The sequence below is a fragment of the Oxyura jamaicensis genome, chromosome 28 (assembly GCF_011077185.1).
Source record: "Oxyura jamaicensis isolate SHBP4307 breed ruddy duck chromosome 28, BPBGC_Ojam_1.0, whole genome shotgun sequence".
Classification (NCBI taxonomy): domain Eukaryota; kingdom Metazoa; phylum Chordata; class Aves; order Anseriformes; family Anatidae; genus Oxyura; species Oxyura jamaicensis.
The window spans coordinates 4,624,021-4,639,957 of NC_048920.1; the positions used below are offsets into that span (position 1 = coordinate 4,624,021).

At 55.0% G+C, this 15,937-nt stretch overlaps 2 protein-coding genes across 2 annotated transcripts in view; both read left to right on the forward strand.

The window, feature by feature from the left end:
• ONECUT3 (one cut homeobox 3) overlaps nucleotides 1–7,823 on the forward strand; it is a 19,633-nt gene extending 11,810 nt beyond the window's left edge. Inside the window, exon 2 of the mRNA XM_035348109.1 lies at nucleotides 7,495–7,823. Within this exon, the coding sequence (XP_035204000.1) occupies nucleotides 7,495–7,787 (293 nt within the window). The 3' untranslated portion in view covers nucleotides 7,788–7,823. The remainder of the gene's footprint in view (nucleotides 1–7,494) is intronic.
• A 478-nt stretch (nucleotides 7,824–8,301) lies between these two features.
• LOC118179071 lies at nucleotides 8,302–15,831 on the forward strand. Its single transcript, XM_035348110.1, has 3 exons — nucleotides 8,302–9,213; nucleotides 9,245–10,536; nucleotides 11,296–15,831. The coding sequence occupies exons 1-2, from the start codon at nucleotides 8,338–8,340 to the stop codon at nucleotides 9,278–9,280; spliced, it is 912 nt and encodes a 303-aa protein (XP_035204001.1). The 5' UTR covers nucleotides 8,302–8,337; the 3' UTR covers nucleotides 9,281–10,536; nucleotides 11,296–15,831.
• The last annotated feature ends 106 nt before the right edge of the window (nucleotides 15,832–15,937 follow it).

A 15,937-nucleotide genomic window follows, 5' to 3' on the forward strand; every position in this document is an offset into this window, starting at 1 on the left:
CTTTCCTTTCCTTTCCTTTCCTTTCCTTTCCTTTCCTTTCCTTTCCTCTCCTCTCCTCTCCTTTCCTCTCCTTTCCTTCCCCCCCTTTTTTTTCCTTTCCTTTCCCCTTCCATTTTTTTTCCCTTTCCTTCCCCCTTTCTTCCTTGGAACATTTTTCCCCAAACATAACCTTTTCCAGAACACAACTACACTTACCCCAAGGACCTCCTCTGACCACAGACATGCAGCCACACTCCCTCAGCCACGGTGCTGTGCCCCCAGCTCTGGGGGGTGTCCCCAGCCTGGCAAGGCCACTCTTGCACCCACAGACCTACCAAAGACCCCCCAAGCCCCTTCGTGCCACCTTCCTCCTTGCAGACCCCAGGGCTAGCACCCAGCCAGGCACGTCGCCATCAAACTGATGTGCCAGCAATATCCGACACGGAGTTAAAGCCACTCGTGGGAGTTTCAATAAAATCGACCGGGCAGGATCAATGCTCTGCACCAGCTCCTCCCGGCCTCCCTGGCACACGGCGCGGGGCCGGAAAACATCCAGGGCTGTGAAATGCGGGAGGGGGCCGGGCAGGGACCTGATTACAAATCCATCCCATGCTTGCCGTGATTAATTGCTTCGTTACCAGAAGCAGCAGCTCCACGCGGGGGTCATCTTTAAAGGCAACAGTGGGGCAGAAGTTTCCTTCTGTGCTCCCGGTCGCAGCGACGGGAGGTGGGAGCCCCCTGCCCACCTCAGCCGAGCCGAGGGCGCGTCCTCAGCGCACTCTGGGGCCATGTTCAGCGCTGTCTCCCCCACTGGTTGTTGGAGCCAGCACCTCCCCAGCCACTTGGGAGCCACCTCCTGAGGCTGGGAAGGGGCCCCTGAGCCCCCCCAGCTCGTGACCACAGGGCGATGCTGAGCCACATGCCTCTAAGCCGGCACCACGAGGACAGGGTGCGGCCTCAGGCCGCCTGGGGCCTGGCTCATGGATCCCTGCTGGGTGCGATGGGTCTCCCTCTCAGGGGACGAGCTGAGCGGCTGTTGGGCAGCGGTGGGGCAGCGTATGCAGCAACAACGGGGCAGCTGTGGGGCCGTGGGGCAGCGTACACGGTGTATGCAATGACATCGGGCAGCCATGGGGCAGCGTGTAGGGTGACTCTGGGACAGCCGTGGGGCAGCGTATGTGGCGTATACAGTAACTTTGAGGTAGCCGCGGGGCAGCATATGCAGTGACGTTGGGGCAGCCGTGGGGCAGTGCACACAGTGTATGCAGTGATATTGGGGCAGCCGTGGGGCAGTCTATGCCGTGGACGCCGTGACTTTGAGGCAGCCGCGGGGCAGCCATGGGCCTGGTGCGGGCTCCTCGCCCCCCAGGGCCGCCCCGCCACCAGCTGCCGTTCCAGAACCTCCCGGGGCTGGGTGAGCACTACCCCCCCCCCGAGATACGAATGGACCGCCCCAGCCCCGCGTACCAGGGGCGGTGGGAACGGCCCATCGCGCCGAGCAGGGGGGCACTGGGGACGCCCCAGCCCCTCGGCGGCAGGGGGCGGCCGCCACGCGCCATTGGGCAGCGGACGGGGGCGTGTCCAGCCGTGGCCCCGCCCCTCGGCGGGAGTGCCGCTGTCCATCCGCGGGGGGGCGCCAGCGCGGCGGGGACGGCCCATCGCGGCTGCGGCGGGGGTGGGTGGGGGGGGAGCGGCGAGGGGCGGGCCGAACCATTCCGTGCTGCGGGGGAGGGCACGGGGCGCACCGGGCGGCTCCGCGGCCCCAAAATGGCGGCGGGGCCCCGTGGCGGGGCAGGTCCCGGGACTCGACGGTAGCCGGGACCTGGGGGGGCCTTGCCCCGGCCCGGCCGTGCCCAGCGGTCCCAGCCCTGGTGGAGCAAAGCCCCGGTGCCCAGTTCTGAGGGCCGCAGGCTCTGTGGCTGCACAGTGCCCCAGAAAAGCGGCTGCCATTCGAGAGCTGCCTCAGCTGGATGCCGCGGGAGCTTCCCACCTGATACACCCGCTGGGGGTTTAGTCAGGAAATGCAGAAAACACAAGGAAATACAGAAACACATGTTGTTTTTTTTTTCCCCTTTTCCTCTCTCCCACGAGCTGCGCTGCTGCTGCCCTGGCCGGCGGCGATGCCGGTGTCACCCGGCCTGACCGCAGCACTTCATTAGCGCCAATTTGCGCCGTCACACTAAGTGGCGGTGACCGGGGAGCAGAGACGGAGCGCGGAGCGTGGCCGGGCTGCCGGGCACCCTCAGCCGGCCCTGCCAGCTCCCCGTCACACAGCGGAGTGAGCAGCACCACGGAGATGCTGTTAGCAGCCAAACCCGGTTTTCTAGGCAGCTAAAACTTGTTTGTTCCTGTGCCCAGGAAAGGGGTCAGACACAGCCCAGTGCTGGCAGGGACGGAGGTGGTTGTGTGGAAAGGCCAAGAATAAAACATGGCAAACACTGCGGGATGGTGCCAAGCACACCTGGAGCTGCCACAGCTTGTTGTTCGTGTCCCCTCACACATGCTCAGACCAAACTTGTTAGCTCCAGATTGGAAAAGCTGAAAATACCCTGCCATTTAAATACAGACAGTGCTTAGAAAGTACAGGAGAGTTAAAAGGAGGTGTTCCGCAGGGCTGGCATCGCCGCTCTGCTTTGCTTGCTATGGATCAGGAGGAGCTGCGTGTCAGTGCGATGCGGCTGTGCGGTCTCCACCAGCCGCTGCAGCTCCCAGCCCAAGTGGAGGGCTGAGGATTTGTTCCTTTGCTTCCAGTCCCTTCCCCCCAACTGCCAACCTGCATGGCTCTAAAAGCTGTTGGGGACTCAGCTGGGGACACCAGTGCAGGTGGCTGGTGATGCCTCACAGCACCATGCATGTCCATTGGAGCTGCTTGTTGGCACGAGTTGCCAAAATCCTTCACAGGGGAAGGGAAATACACCCAGTAATGCACACGCGAGCGCTACATCTCATCTCATCTCCTAATCCGCAGCGTTCAGAGGAAGATTTAATTTGCTGGGCTCGAGGAAGCGCTCACCCTGCAGCATGCTGGCTGCATACCAATGACCAGGGGCTCTCCCCAGCTGCGGGAATCATCCTCCGGCAGCTCCCGGGGACACCCAGGGGGAAGCCGAAGCCGGAGGGGCTACAGAGGGGCAGCACACAGGAGGCTCTGCACCAGTGGTTGTGTGCTGAACACCAAAGAAGACAAAATTTCTGCTGGGGAAGCCTATTTGTGACAAATCTCCTTGGGCTTCTTTCCTACACCATACAGAAAAGACAAACACACCTCTTGCAGTTACTAAATCACCCCAGCTCTGAGCGTCCTGGCCAGCCCAGCTGTGGACCAAGGGGTTCCTCTTTTGCAGATGAAGCCCCCTGAGCATTGTCCCAGACTTTGCTCCAGATTTGGGGCGCAGATGCCATGATGCTGATTCTGCTCAGGATACGCCAGCGTTCATCCCAGTTTGCTCATAGCCACAGACACCAAAACCTGGAACTGAGACAGCCCAGGGGCTATAGCCTTCTCCACTGGAGCCCCCAGATGCTCCTCTGCCCCTTCACACTGCTGCAAGCTGATTTGACAGGGAGAAACAGAGAAAAGCTGGTGTTTTTTTTTTGTTGTTTTGTTTTTTCCCCTAACCTCGCTTACAGCCAGCATGCTGGCTCTGAAAGCCCCTGGCTGTCTTTTGTGATTTCAACAAATCACCAGCACTTAAGCAAAGTGGGCAGAAAATTACAGGTTGTATTGCAAGTGAATGGAGAGGGAGAGCACGCTGGGGCTGAGAAAACAGAGGTTTGCGGGTATAATAGAGAAACCAGTGTCTGGCAGGCTGCGGAAGCCTACAAAGCCATCAGGTATTAGTTAAATGCTTCGCGGAGTTCACGCTGCGAGGCATAATCGCAGCTTCTGAACAGCAGCCATTTGATTGTCTCTATTATGTCCCTTTAGAAATTATTTGGGAGATATTTTGTTTCGAGCTGTCAAGGTTAAGTCAAGGAAAGCGCTGTCCCTCTGACTTAAGTCTCCAAGGAGGCAGAAACCCTCGGCAGAAGTCTTCGGGGAAAGCGGGTGGGATGCTGCTGCTCTCAGAGGTCTTTCCTCGTGCTTCTCCCTCCGAGCTTGCTCCTAGACTGTTCTCCCTGTGTTTTTTTCTGCTGCCAGATGAGCTGTCTTGGGGATGAAATACCGGTCGGATTGCGTGCCTAGTGTCCTAAAGGAAGGGTCTCCGTGCAATTGCCTTGTCCAAATGCATCTGCCATTCCCTCCTTGTAACTCCTGCTCTTGTTGGCTGCTTGCAGCCAAGCCTGGCTGTGCTGTTGAGGTCTCAGAGGTGCACGGGTTCAGTGAGCCGGGAGGAGAGAAGGAGAGGAGAGGAAGGTGGGGATGGGTGGGCTGAGCCCCACACTGCCCACCTCTGCGCTATGGGGAGCTCTGGTCCTTTTCCCCCAGCATCAGTTCTGGTACTGCAGACCAGCCAGGGAGCAGACTCTGTGCTTCGGGCATTTGCTAAATAAATATCTCAGAGGCAGTCATGGAAGCTGTCCCCAAGGACTGGGGTCAGACCTAGAGAGCCCAGAGGGACAGGAAGGAGAACATCATTAAGCCAAGGATGAGTGATTTGGAGTTCAGGACTTAGGGAAAGAAAAAAAGAAAAAAAAAAAAAAAGGGGGGGGGGATTCAGAAGGACAAAAAACTGCTCCATGCTGGCATGGGTGGGAGTCTAAGCCATGCCCCACTGTCCTCTGTCCCCACTGCCTTTGGGGATGCCACAGCCACGCTGAGGGGGGGGAGCAGAAGGACCTTCCACGGGGGGGTAGTGGCTGTAAATAGATCTGCCCAGCGTCGCTATCGATTTCTGCTGTGCGGAGCTGTAATTAGATGGAGCTGGGGAGGGGGTGCGGGGCTGCGTCAGCAGGAAAATAAATTAATAAATAAACAAACGAGCACAGGAAACACAGGATGCATCCACTGCCTCATCGCAGGCCAAAAATAAGGGGGAGGTGGGGGGGGGGGGTGCATAGCAGGCCATCACCTCTGTCTGTGCAATGCTCAGCACCAGTCTGGGTGCTGGGGCATGGCTTGGCCAGCAAGACCCTGATGCTCAGTGTTTGCCTCGGAGCTGTGGATTATTAATGGGCGACTGGTTTGTGATAATTATTTGTCATAACTGAAGCAGGGAGTGAGAAATGTGGTTTTGCAAAGCCCAGTTGTTGGGTGATGGGCTGGCTGCTCAGCACCACCGGTGGGAACGGGTGCTGCTGGGCAGGGCAGCCTGGGTGCCGGGGGCTTTAGTGGGATCGCGACAGGCATTTCCCATGGGGGCATGTCTGTATTTACACACACATACGCACACCGATACACACCTGCTGTATGTATGCTGTATGTGCCATCCGTGCGGAGCAAAAGGGGTGGGTGCGGGGTGCCCCCCACGCTGCCGGCATGGGGCCGGAGCCCAGCATGCCGGGGGGACACCGGGAGGGCGCACAGCGGCGGGGGGCGCAGGGTCCATCAGGGTGAGGACGTGCAGCTCCGAATGTGCACGCACCAGGGCGGGGGGACTTTCTCCATTTGTGGGGGGGGGGGGGGGGGCGGTGGTTGGGTGGGCATATTTTTTTATTTTTAATTCATGTCTGAAAAGAAAAAAAAAGTCAAATTTTCTATAAAGGCTTTTTTTGTTTGTTCTTTTTGCAAGCATCTGATGGTCATAGGGTAGGTTTCCACTCAACCCTTCTCTGCTGGCTGTTTGAGTATGGTACCCCTGGGACAGGCTGCACCGGGGCTGGGACTGTCCCTTGTCCCTGCAGATGCTGGTTTGCAGCCTCTGGACTCGGGGCATTTTGCAAACCCTGCTGGGGGAGGAGGAAGGGAGGGGGAGGAAGGCTCTAAGGCTCTCTGCTTTACCAGGGACAGCTGATTTTGACTGAGTGCCCACTGAGGACCGAGCCCAGCAGCCGGGGAAAGGAGGTTAAAAGTGCTGGGTGAATTACCTGCTTTGCTGAGCACGAGGCCTCTCTAGCTTCGGGTGGAACGGGGGGGAATCATCCTTCTCTGTGAGCTCAAGGTGGTGCAAAGAGGACCAGAGAGCAGGCCAGCTGCAGAAAAAAAACCTCAGAGACCTTGCTCATTCTCTAGCTAGGAAGAAGTGACTTCCAGCACCCTCCTGTTACTCCAAGGCTGCATGGCTCCCTGATGTTTTACCCAGGCTGGCAGGGGAGGTGTGTCTGTAGAGCAGGCAGGTGGTCACCCCAAGGCAATAACCAGCCGTGGGCCCGCGGTGCAGCCCCATCGCTGCCCTCAGCCCTGGCTTCTGCCCCCTTCAAGGTGTGCAGCAGCTCGACGAGGCTCCTGGAGGTGCCTGCAAGCAGAGAGCTGTCATCCAGCCACCTCCCAACAGGAAACGCCTCAAAGTTCCCTCCCTGCACAATCCTTTGGAAGAGCCAAACCAATAAACCAGCCAGGTCCCTGGGCACCCTGATGTCACCTTGAGGCTCAGCACAGCTTTGTGGTGGACCTGCTTTGAGTGGGGACAGTAACCTCCACCAGCCTCAGTTATTCTGTAATTTTCTAGAAAAATATCATAGCAAAGGGCACTTTTTCTCCCCATTCCCACTAACTGTGCCTGATATTCCTGCAGGTAACATCCATGCATTTACCAAAATGTGCATGATGACCTCCCTCTGTTCCTCACACTCTGTGTGGTGGTTTCAGAGGGGCTTTCCTGGCCCCAGCTGCCTGTCCCCATGTGCCACCCACAGCCCCTCTGGCCTGACCTATCACAAAAGACAATCAACAGGGAAGGCTTTTAATTAGGTGCAGGCTCAACCTGATGCTCGTGCCAACAGAGCTGGCCGTGAAGCTACGCAGGGAGCCTCAATATCCTGGAGCTGCAGGCGGCTCAGGCTCTTCTCCAGCCTCTGGAGTCAGGAAAACCCTTTCCAGAGCGGCTGCAAATGAGACCGACCATCCAGCCCATGCCATGAGATGTCAGCTGCAGCCCGGCCAGTCCCCACTGTCCCCATCCCTGGCTGTTCCCTGTGTTTTGGAGCTAGCAGCTGGACGTGACAGCCAAGAGATGGTCCCTGAGTCCTCCGGCGAGATCTGCAGAGGCGATGAGGAGGCAGTGGAGACCAGAGTGCAGCAAGGGAGGGACACTGATGGATAATCCCCATAATTTGGGAATGGAACAGGTCCCTGTAGCCGGGCTGTGGGAGCAGAGGCAGCCCACTCCTCATTCTCTTGTCCCAGGGTCAGCAGCAGATGCTGAGGCTTGTTTTTTTCCTGGGTGGCCAGAAGTGCTGGGCTCCTCACAGGCTTTGCTCAGGCCGGTGCTGCAAGGGGCTCTTGTCCCATCCCAGCAGACGCTTGGGAGGCCCAGGGAGGAAGAGGAGGGAGGCAGCCAAGGGAGCGGTGGGCAAAAAAGCCAGCAGGTTCCAAGGAGGGAAGGGCCTGGTTTGGGGAGGCAGCCAGGCAGCCTGCAAGTGGGCCAGGGTGGTCAGCACCGATTAATGGCCCTGTTCTCTCTTTTGAACATCTAGCTTGCAAACGCAAAGAGCAAGAGCAGCAGAAAGACAGGAGCCTGCAGCCCAAGAAGCAGCGGCTGGTCTTCACGGACCTCCAGCGCCGCACCCTGATCGCCATCTTCAAGGAGAACAAGCGCCCGTCCAAGGAGATGCAGATGACCATCTCGCAGCAGCTGGGCTTGGAGCTCAACACTGTCAGCAACTTCTTCATGAATGCCCGCCGGCGGTGTATGAACCGCTGGCAGGAGGAGCCAGGCACCAACCCCGGAGTCCCCTCTTCTTCTACAAGCACTTTCTCCAAAGCATGATGTCCCCCAGCCCTCCCTGGACATCCCTTCCCGGACATCCTCCTCATGACAAAGCCAACCCAGCCTCACACGCATGCCCCAAGCCGAGTGGGGTGGGTGCTTTTGGGTGCTGCAGGTCCCTTGGCCTCCCGCCCCCCTCAGCTAGCTGTCACCGTGGACGTGAGCCTGGTGCCACGTCCTGCTGCCACCTCCTCCCAGCTCAAGGAGCGGGGACAGGGCTTGCAGCTGGGCCAGCTCCTTCCCATGGGGGGCTTGGAGGAAACCCCCGTGGAGCGAGGGATGTGGGACGGAGTGAGGGGGCGAGGTGCTGCTTTGGGAGACCTCGCAGACCTCATCTTTACCCAGCTGCCAGGGTCTGGTTTTTGGGGACAGTGGCACCCCATCCCCTCCTGTCCCCCACAGCTTCCACGTCCACCACAACCACCTGTAGGGTGGAAGGGTAAAGGCGGAGGGGATGCAAGAGGTGGAGTCGTGGGGCCAGGTTCTTGCACAACCCTGTTTTGCCAGGGCCCAAACCCTCGTTGTTTAAGGCCGGGGATGGGCAGGGAAAATGCTCCCCGTGTGCCTGGAGGTGACCCCAAGTCTCTGGTTGCTGAAGCTTTTTGCTCCCCGCAGTGCAGCAGGCTTTCCCAAAGCAGCTGGACCCCCTTTGCCATTGAAACCCGGGCTCGCCTCTCCCTCAAAGCTTTTGGAAACCCACCCAGGGGCATCCCACAGCCCCACTCTCCTCCACAGGCACCTTCCTCCACTCCCCTTCCCAGAGACCCCCAGGAGCACCCACCCCACCAACCCCCAGCCCCCCCATGCACATGAGCACCCTGACCCCATCCCTGGGTCCCCCCGAGCGGCTCCGCGTGCCCGAGCATCCCCAGCGCCGCGGCCGGCGGGCACCGCGGCCGCACCACCTTGCGCCCACGCAGGTCAAGAAGCACATTTTAGCTACAGAAATCGGGTATTTAAAAATACTAATTGTTTGAGAGGAGACAGGAGGAGAGACTTGGAGCAAAGGATCGCATCTTTCACGGCGACCACCTTGGGGCCGGGCTGGCTCCAGCATTTGCCATGTGATTTCTGGTTCACTTTTGGGTTGAGGAATGAACTCAGACAAAGCAGTTTTGTTGGCTTTGTGTCTCGCCCCGTCCTCCCCTCCACACACACTATTGCCCCCTCTCTGCACCCTGTCTTCATCTCTGTTACCAAAGAAGTTGCAAAACCAAAAACCCAACAACAAAATCCCTCCTGGGAGGCAGCGTCAGAGCACGGAGAAGGAAAATCCCACGGACCTGGTTGCAAAATCCTGTGTGTAAGAAGGGGAAAACTCCCCAGCGAGCTCGAAAGGGAAAAAACAAACCCCAACAGAATAACAACAGAAACCAAAACCAAGCAAGCTCAACGCAAAGACCGGCAACTTTACAAAAAGACAAGAGGTTTTTTGTTTTGTTTTGTTTTGTTTTGTTTTGTTTTGTTTTGTGCCAATTAACAACCTGCCTTAAACGCGCAATTCTGGAGCAATGGTACTAGCTTCGAAACGGTCGTTCCCTCCGAGCTCTCGATGGTGACTTGTGCCATATGAAAAGCAATCACGAGGCCAAACAGTTGCAATCGGCCGTCGCCCCAGCCCTGCGGGCTCCCGGAGGGGCCGCGGGGATGGGGAAGGGCTGGGAGAGGCTTGGGGATGGAGGGGAAGGCCAGGTCCCCCCCTCCCACCCCCGTCACTTGGGGAAAAAGAAAAATCCTCCAAAACCAACCAAAAAAAATAATGGAATTCACTATTGAATGAATCTATGCGGGTAAAATAGTACCATCTGTGTTCTAGCGCTATGGTTTCTTCGATTCACTTTACTTTGAGAGTGATCTGTTGTGTAATAGGAAGGCACCTTGTTGAAAAGAAGGAAAAAAGGAGAAAAAAAAACTCGTGTACACCAAAAAAAAAAAAAAAAAAAAAAAAAAGCACCCCAAAAATGAGGAAAGAAAGGACAAAAGAATGAAAGAGAGAAAGAAAAAAGAAAAAAAAAAAACTTCAAGAGAAGCCCCGGCCCACCGTGCTCGCCAGTGGGGTTAGGGGACGACTTTTGGACAGTTTTACCAAAGAGCTGGTGGGGCAGGTGGGAGGGGAAGGGGGGCCGGAGCGGGCACGGCCCCCACAAACAGCCCCGAGCCATTGCCAGAGGGAGAGGCTGGGCAAGAGGGAGGGTGATGGAGAGGAGGAAGGGCCAGGAAGGGGCAGGTGCCAACCAGAATCAAAAAGGAACAGCAAAGCGAATCCCACCCCCAGCACCCCACTCCCCGCCACTGGTGTTCCCCTAATGTTGTTTCTTCTTGTCTTGTCGTGACGTGGTGATGATGGGGGTGGCTTCCTGAACCCCATCGGGTAGTATTCAAGGGCTGAAAAGCCAGGAAGGGGGCCTTGGTTTGGGAAGTGAAAAACATGCAGAAAAAAAAAAAAAAAAAAAAAAAAAAAAAAAAAACCAAAAAAAAAAAAAAAAAAAGTAAACGCCACAGGCCCTCAAGGATGCAAAGACATTTCTAGTGAGAACCCGAGAATAAAGGCTACCTCACTTGAGTTTTCAATTTTTGTGATTTGAAAATCACGTCTGATACCAAAGATTTTGTTGCCTTGTCTGGTCTGTGCTGGCAGCGCCGCTTTCCCTGTGCCCGTGCCCCGTGAGTCCCCAGAGAGCGAGAGAAGGCGAGCGAGCGTCCCCGGGATGGCAGCGTGGTCGATGAGTGCCTTTTTCTTGTACCAAAGGTGTGTGGCCATTTCTTTGCTCCTCCGCTTTTGTCCTGAAGACTCAGTTACCTCAGCTCTCCGAACGGATGGATTCTGGCAACTCTTGTAGTCTTTGGGTGTTGGGATGGAGAAAACAAAAACAAAAAAATCAAACCCTTGTCCTAATGGATGAGAAAGCATCGCCCTTCCCTCTCGCTGGGCTGCATCCCCGGCGTGTTCCCCCCGATGTCCCTGTTTCCTCCAACCTGCCCTGATCCCCAGGGTCCCCCCTGCAGCCCCTGTCCCCAGTCTGGCCGTGCCCCAGCAGCACTGACCTGGTGGCTCTGTCCCTTCCTGTGGGGACAGGGCTCTCTTCATCACTCTCACCCACCCAGCTCAGTTCTGGGACCGTGAAGATGTGGCTTCCACCACAGGAGGTTTCTTCTCTGCTCAGCTCAGACTTGAGCCTTGGTTTCCCTTTTTGATAGCACAGGGAGGATTCCTGGCATTTCTCACCACTGGCGTTCTCCAAGCAGTTTGGAGCCTGAAGTGTTTCAGCAGGAAATGTTTCCAGGTTCCTGCAGAAGTGGTTTGGGCTTGTTGGGCGAGGTGGGTGCAGCTCTGCTTTAGAAAAAGGCAACGGGAGGACCCTCAGGAGAAGATGCTCTTCTAGAGGAATCCCTAAATGACTAGCTTAGGGAAACCTCGGGTTGAATCGTACCTACTTGGTTTTTTTTGTTTGTTTGTTTTTTACCTACTTGGTTCTTTTTTTTTTTTTTCCCTTCTTTTTGGGTTAAGATTTCCAGCCGCAATGGGAGCAGATTGGTGGCCTCACCATCCAGACGGGCTCCATGCGATGCAGCTTGCAGGAAATCACTCCTTTCGAATTGGACCAAACTTGGCCAAAATTGTGAGCCTGGCCGGGACCCCCGCAGGGGCACCACGAGCCAGCCCCAGCCCCTGCATGCCCCTGAGATCAGGTCAGAGCATCCACCCTTCGCCTCCCCCGTCCCCTTCCCCTCCGCACTATTGCCTTGGCCAGATCCTGCCCGACCCTGCTTCTACCTAACACCCACATGGCTTGTGATACCAAAGACGTTCTCTATGCAGGAGAAAGCCTTCTTTTCCACCCAGCACAGACCTTACAAGCCTTTGACAATGTTCTCTGAAATACCTCAAAATATTTAATGTATAGTTTATGTGATAAAAAAAAAAATTACTTAGCTAGTTTTTGGAATTTGTGACTTGAAGCTTTATACTGTTAAATTATAATTTTGCAGAAGACGGCATGTTCTTATTTCTTTGATGCGTTCAATGGGAGACATATTGAATGTTAAGGAAATGAAAGCTGGATAGTTTCACGATGAAAAAAAGAGAGAGAGAAAGAGAGAGAGAAAGAGAGAGAGAAAGATTAAAAAAGGACCCTTGGAGTTTACAGATTTCGTATTTAAACAAGTCCTTTTAAAAAAAAAAAGAAAAAAAAAAAGAAAAACTAATAATGATGATGATACCTTTGCGTTCAGATGTGTTACTTTTCTCTGAGTCATGTCGTACAAGAGTATTTATTATATGTGTTCTGTGTTCAAATGTAATTTAAAGAAGACAAAAAAAGACAAAAAAAAAAAGACAAGATGAGAATTTGATTTATGCATGAAAAAATATACTCTTTCTTGAAGTAATGTAATAATTATTCGGGGAGGGGTGGTCGGGTGGGTGCGGGAGGGGACAAACTGCTTTTTTTTGTCCACGATTTTGGGTTGATTAGAACTTCTCTGCATGGATCACCTTATTTTTTTATTATTATTATTATTTTCAAAATCACGCAATCACGGGAGAGTCATCCTTTACCCCCTCGTTGGTTTGCTCACCTCGTTTCTTCCTTTTCCTTTCTCTGCCCATCGCGTTGCCCCAGCAGAGGGGCTCTGGGGGCATGGGGGGATACAGCCCTGTGCCTGTGCGTACCCCGGTCTGGGTACAGGCGTCTGGGGCACGGGACCCCCGCTGTGCACCCACCTGTCCACCCGCGCCAAACCAACCCGCCAGGTCCCGCGCCTCTCGGGTTTGGGGCTTTTTTTTGTGCTTTATCCAGATCTGTGTGTCAAACCCCAAGTGTCTTCGTGCAGAAGAGAGACAGAGACAATCAGCCGCCACCACCTGAGTTCGTGAAGCCCCAGGCTCCTCGTGTGCTCTGAGACAAGGGAAGTGGTCCCGGTGCCCCAACACTGCCCTCCTCCCTGTGCTGGGACCCTCTGGGCACTGGAAGCTTTTCCTGTTGAGGGTGACAAGGTGCTGGATCGGGCTGCCCAGAGAAGCTGTGGATGCCCTGTCCCCGGAGGTGTTCAAGGGATGAGGCTCTGGGCAGCCCAGGCTGGTGAAGGATGTCCCTGCACATGGCAGGGGTGGGACTGGCTGATCTTCAAGGGTCCCTTCCACACCAAACCGTGCTGTGCTTCTGTGATCGCCCCAAGTCGCGGTCCCTTGGAGTGGCCTTGAAGACCTGCCTCCATCCTTGCCCTCCATGGGAAGAGGCACTGGAGGTGGTGCTGCGTCAATGTCAACCTGCCCCAGAGATGGACTGGAGCAACCTGTTTCCGATGGATTTCTACCCAAGGATGTGTTTGGGTCAGTGGCACCATCCAGCTCATGGCATCTGCCCCTGTGAGGCTCTCCCATGCCATCTGGCCTGGCCCCAGCCCTTCACAGAGACACCTTCTCCAACTGAAGGGGTACGAAGAAGATTCTGGCCAGAAGAAGTGGTCCTGGAGGACCTCATCCCACCAGCAGGTTTCAGAGGACATTGGGAGGGCCCCCTGCCTGCCCTGGGGAGCTCTCCCCGATGTCCTTCTGAACTGGCTGCATCCCCCGCTCCTCTTCTTCCTTAAAGACAGGAGGAGAGTAGGAGCGAGGAATCGTGTCTTTGGGGGACAGGAAGATGATGGGGCCTGGAGGAAGCAATGTTTCCGCTTTCCCAACATGACAACAGCATTTACTTGAAAATGGTGATTCTTCAGTCCCCGTCTGCCTCTTTACTTCTCCATCCTTCACCTCTGTCACCAGATGCGGCTCCAAAGCTCAGCCCACTGAGAGGAACGAGATCTCAGCTTCCTTGGGCCCCACCAATGTGGCCCTCAAAGGCATAGTAGGCTTTTTATCTGCACTTAAAGCAGTGTCCCTGCAGCCTTCACCTTCTTTGTGGCTGGCACTAAGCAAGATGCTCCGTACCGGATGGAGGAGGGACCGACAGGACTCACTGACCAAAGATCTGGGCTTTAGGAGGAGACATGGTTTCTTCCAGCAGCACCATCCATCTACCAAACATCCCTTCTCCCATCCTCTGGGGAGCTCGGCATCCCCTTAGCCCCAGCTCTTCCTGCAAGACCTCTACCAGGGAGAGAAGCTTTGGTGTTTGGCGACCAAGACCTTGCTTCCACCCACAAGAAGCTCTCACCAAGGTTGGTGTAACCCACAGCCACGAGTCCTCGGCCCCTGCAGAGACCAGCGGGTTTCCACCTCTGGGCATGAACCGAGTGGCTCCGGAAACCCCGGAGGAGCTGAGCACTGAGCATTGTCCTTGTCCTTCAGCCCACCAGGACTCACTGGACCAAAGCTTTGCCCCACATGGGATCAAGCCTTGCCTGCTGCCCACACCTACCAAAAATGCCTTGAGGAGCAACTTGCCACGATACCAAAGATTTTTTTTTCCCCTGCAGGTAACGACAATCCAAATTCTGTCCTAAAGACAATTCTCTGGACCAGGGTTGCCCCAAAAGGCATTTTTGTGCTGTGGGGAACAGGAGCAGAACCATGGCCCCATGGGGCACCTCAGAGGACAACGAGAACAGCTCCTGCCTGGTGGGGACCACTGGGGAGCAAAGCCTGGGGCTCCAGCTGCTGATGGAGGGCAAGGAAGAGGAGGGAGTCCGGGACCTCCTGCCCCACCAAGCCCCGTGGTTCAGTCCGGCCATCGTGCCCTATTCCACTTGTGGAAGTTTTCAGGGATTGGGGGCATTTCATTACTTGTGAAGCCTCAGGCTGGTTTTCCCCTTTGGTCTTCACTGTTGGCTTTTGCATGTGCCAAAAACAAATAAATAAATCACTAAATTCACAGCAGTGCAGCAACGTCTCCAGGCTCACTGGAAGGAGCACAGGGCTCATGGGGCCTCAAAGCTGGGCTTTAGGCATAGATATTCCATTATAACACAGCCAGAGCTGAGCTTTCCCAGCTCTAACGATGGCTCTGATGATGGGACACCAGCACAGAGTGGGACAGCAGCTCGCACTTCTCCATGCCAAGCCTGGGAGCATCGGAGTGAGGTCGTTTTTTGCAAAGCCTCTTCCTGAACAGAGCTGAAACCCATGGGCACGTCCAGCCCTGGGTCTGATCGGGAGGGCGATGGGGACAGTGTGCAGCCAAGAGCAGCCGAGCCTCTCTGGCCAATTCCCAGGTGCAAACCCCGGGTGTGTGCTGGGTGTGCTTTTGGAGAAGGCTACACCAAAGCAGCCCAGGGCTGTGGGAACATCAGCACCGTGCATCCCCGGTGTTAAATTTGCTCCTTTTCCCTTGTCTCAGAGGACACCTGCAGCAAAAGAGACGCTGGAGTTGGGGCTGGGGCTGGATGTATGGATGCTTCAGTTCCTTTTGCATATTCCATAGTTCATGGTTTTTAAAGAGAGGAAATTAAAAATGCAAAGAAAAACAAATCTTTTTCTTTTATTTTTCCTTTCCACCTCTTAAATTTCTAAAGGAAAACAAGAAGTCAAGCTGAATTAATCCTGGCCAGGAAGAACCCGCAGTGCCGGGCTTGCCAGTCCAGCCACCTCGAGAAAGCATTGCTCATTTTTCTGCATAGCAATAGGCAACGCTCGCCCCATCCCATGTGGTCTGGGGGCTGCATTCCTGAGTTTTTGTATGACTTTTTCCTTCTAACTAAATTGGATTTATTTTTTTTATTTTTTTTGCTGCTGCTTCATTGTTAATCTCATGGGATAGGTTTTACTCTACAGCAAAATGCAATTGTTACTCCTCTGTGTCTTGCAATTATATTTGTTTAAGCTATTTACAAATGCTAAAAAAGAAAAAAAAAAAAAAGTTAAAAAAAAAAAAAAGTCTTATGTGTCAGGCACTTTATCCAAACTGTGCTGTGTGCTCTGGAGTTTGTTCCTTGTTCTTTGCAATGACTCATGCAGGGGGAATTACCAGGAAACTTAACTCCAGCCTGTCAACAGGTTTTAAAAGAGAAAAAAAATCTCTATTTGTTCATCCTCTACTGGTCATGACTGTGTTGTATTTCTGCAGCTTTCTGTTTCTTCAATAAATTATTTTCTAGTCATTCACTCTGGCGTGCGTGTCCCGCACTAGCACGAGGGCCCTGGTCGTGCTGCCGAGGCTGCACCCACATCCCCCGAGCATCCCCTGGGACGATTTGCTGGCGCACTTACG

Excerpts from the sequence above, each read along its gene's own strand:
- LOC118179071 (XM_035348110.1), top strand. The coding sequence starts at position 8,338 with ATGCTCCCCGTGTGCCTGGAGGTGACCCCAAGTCTCTGGTTGCTGAAG. Across the intron at positions 9,214-9,244 it reads AACTTTACAAAAAGACAAGA|TTGTTTTGTTTTGTGCCAAT; the intron begins GGTTTTTTGTTT and ends TTTTGTTTTGTT.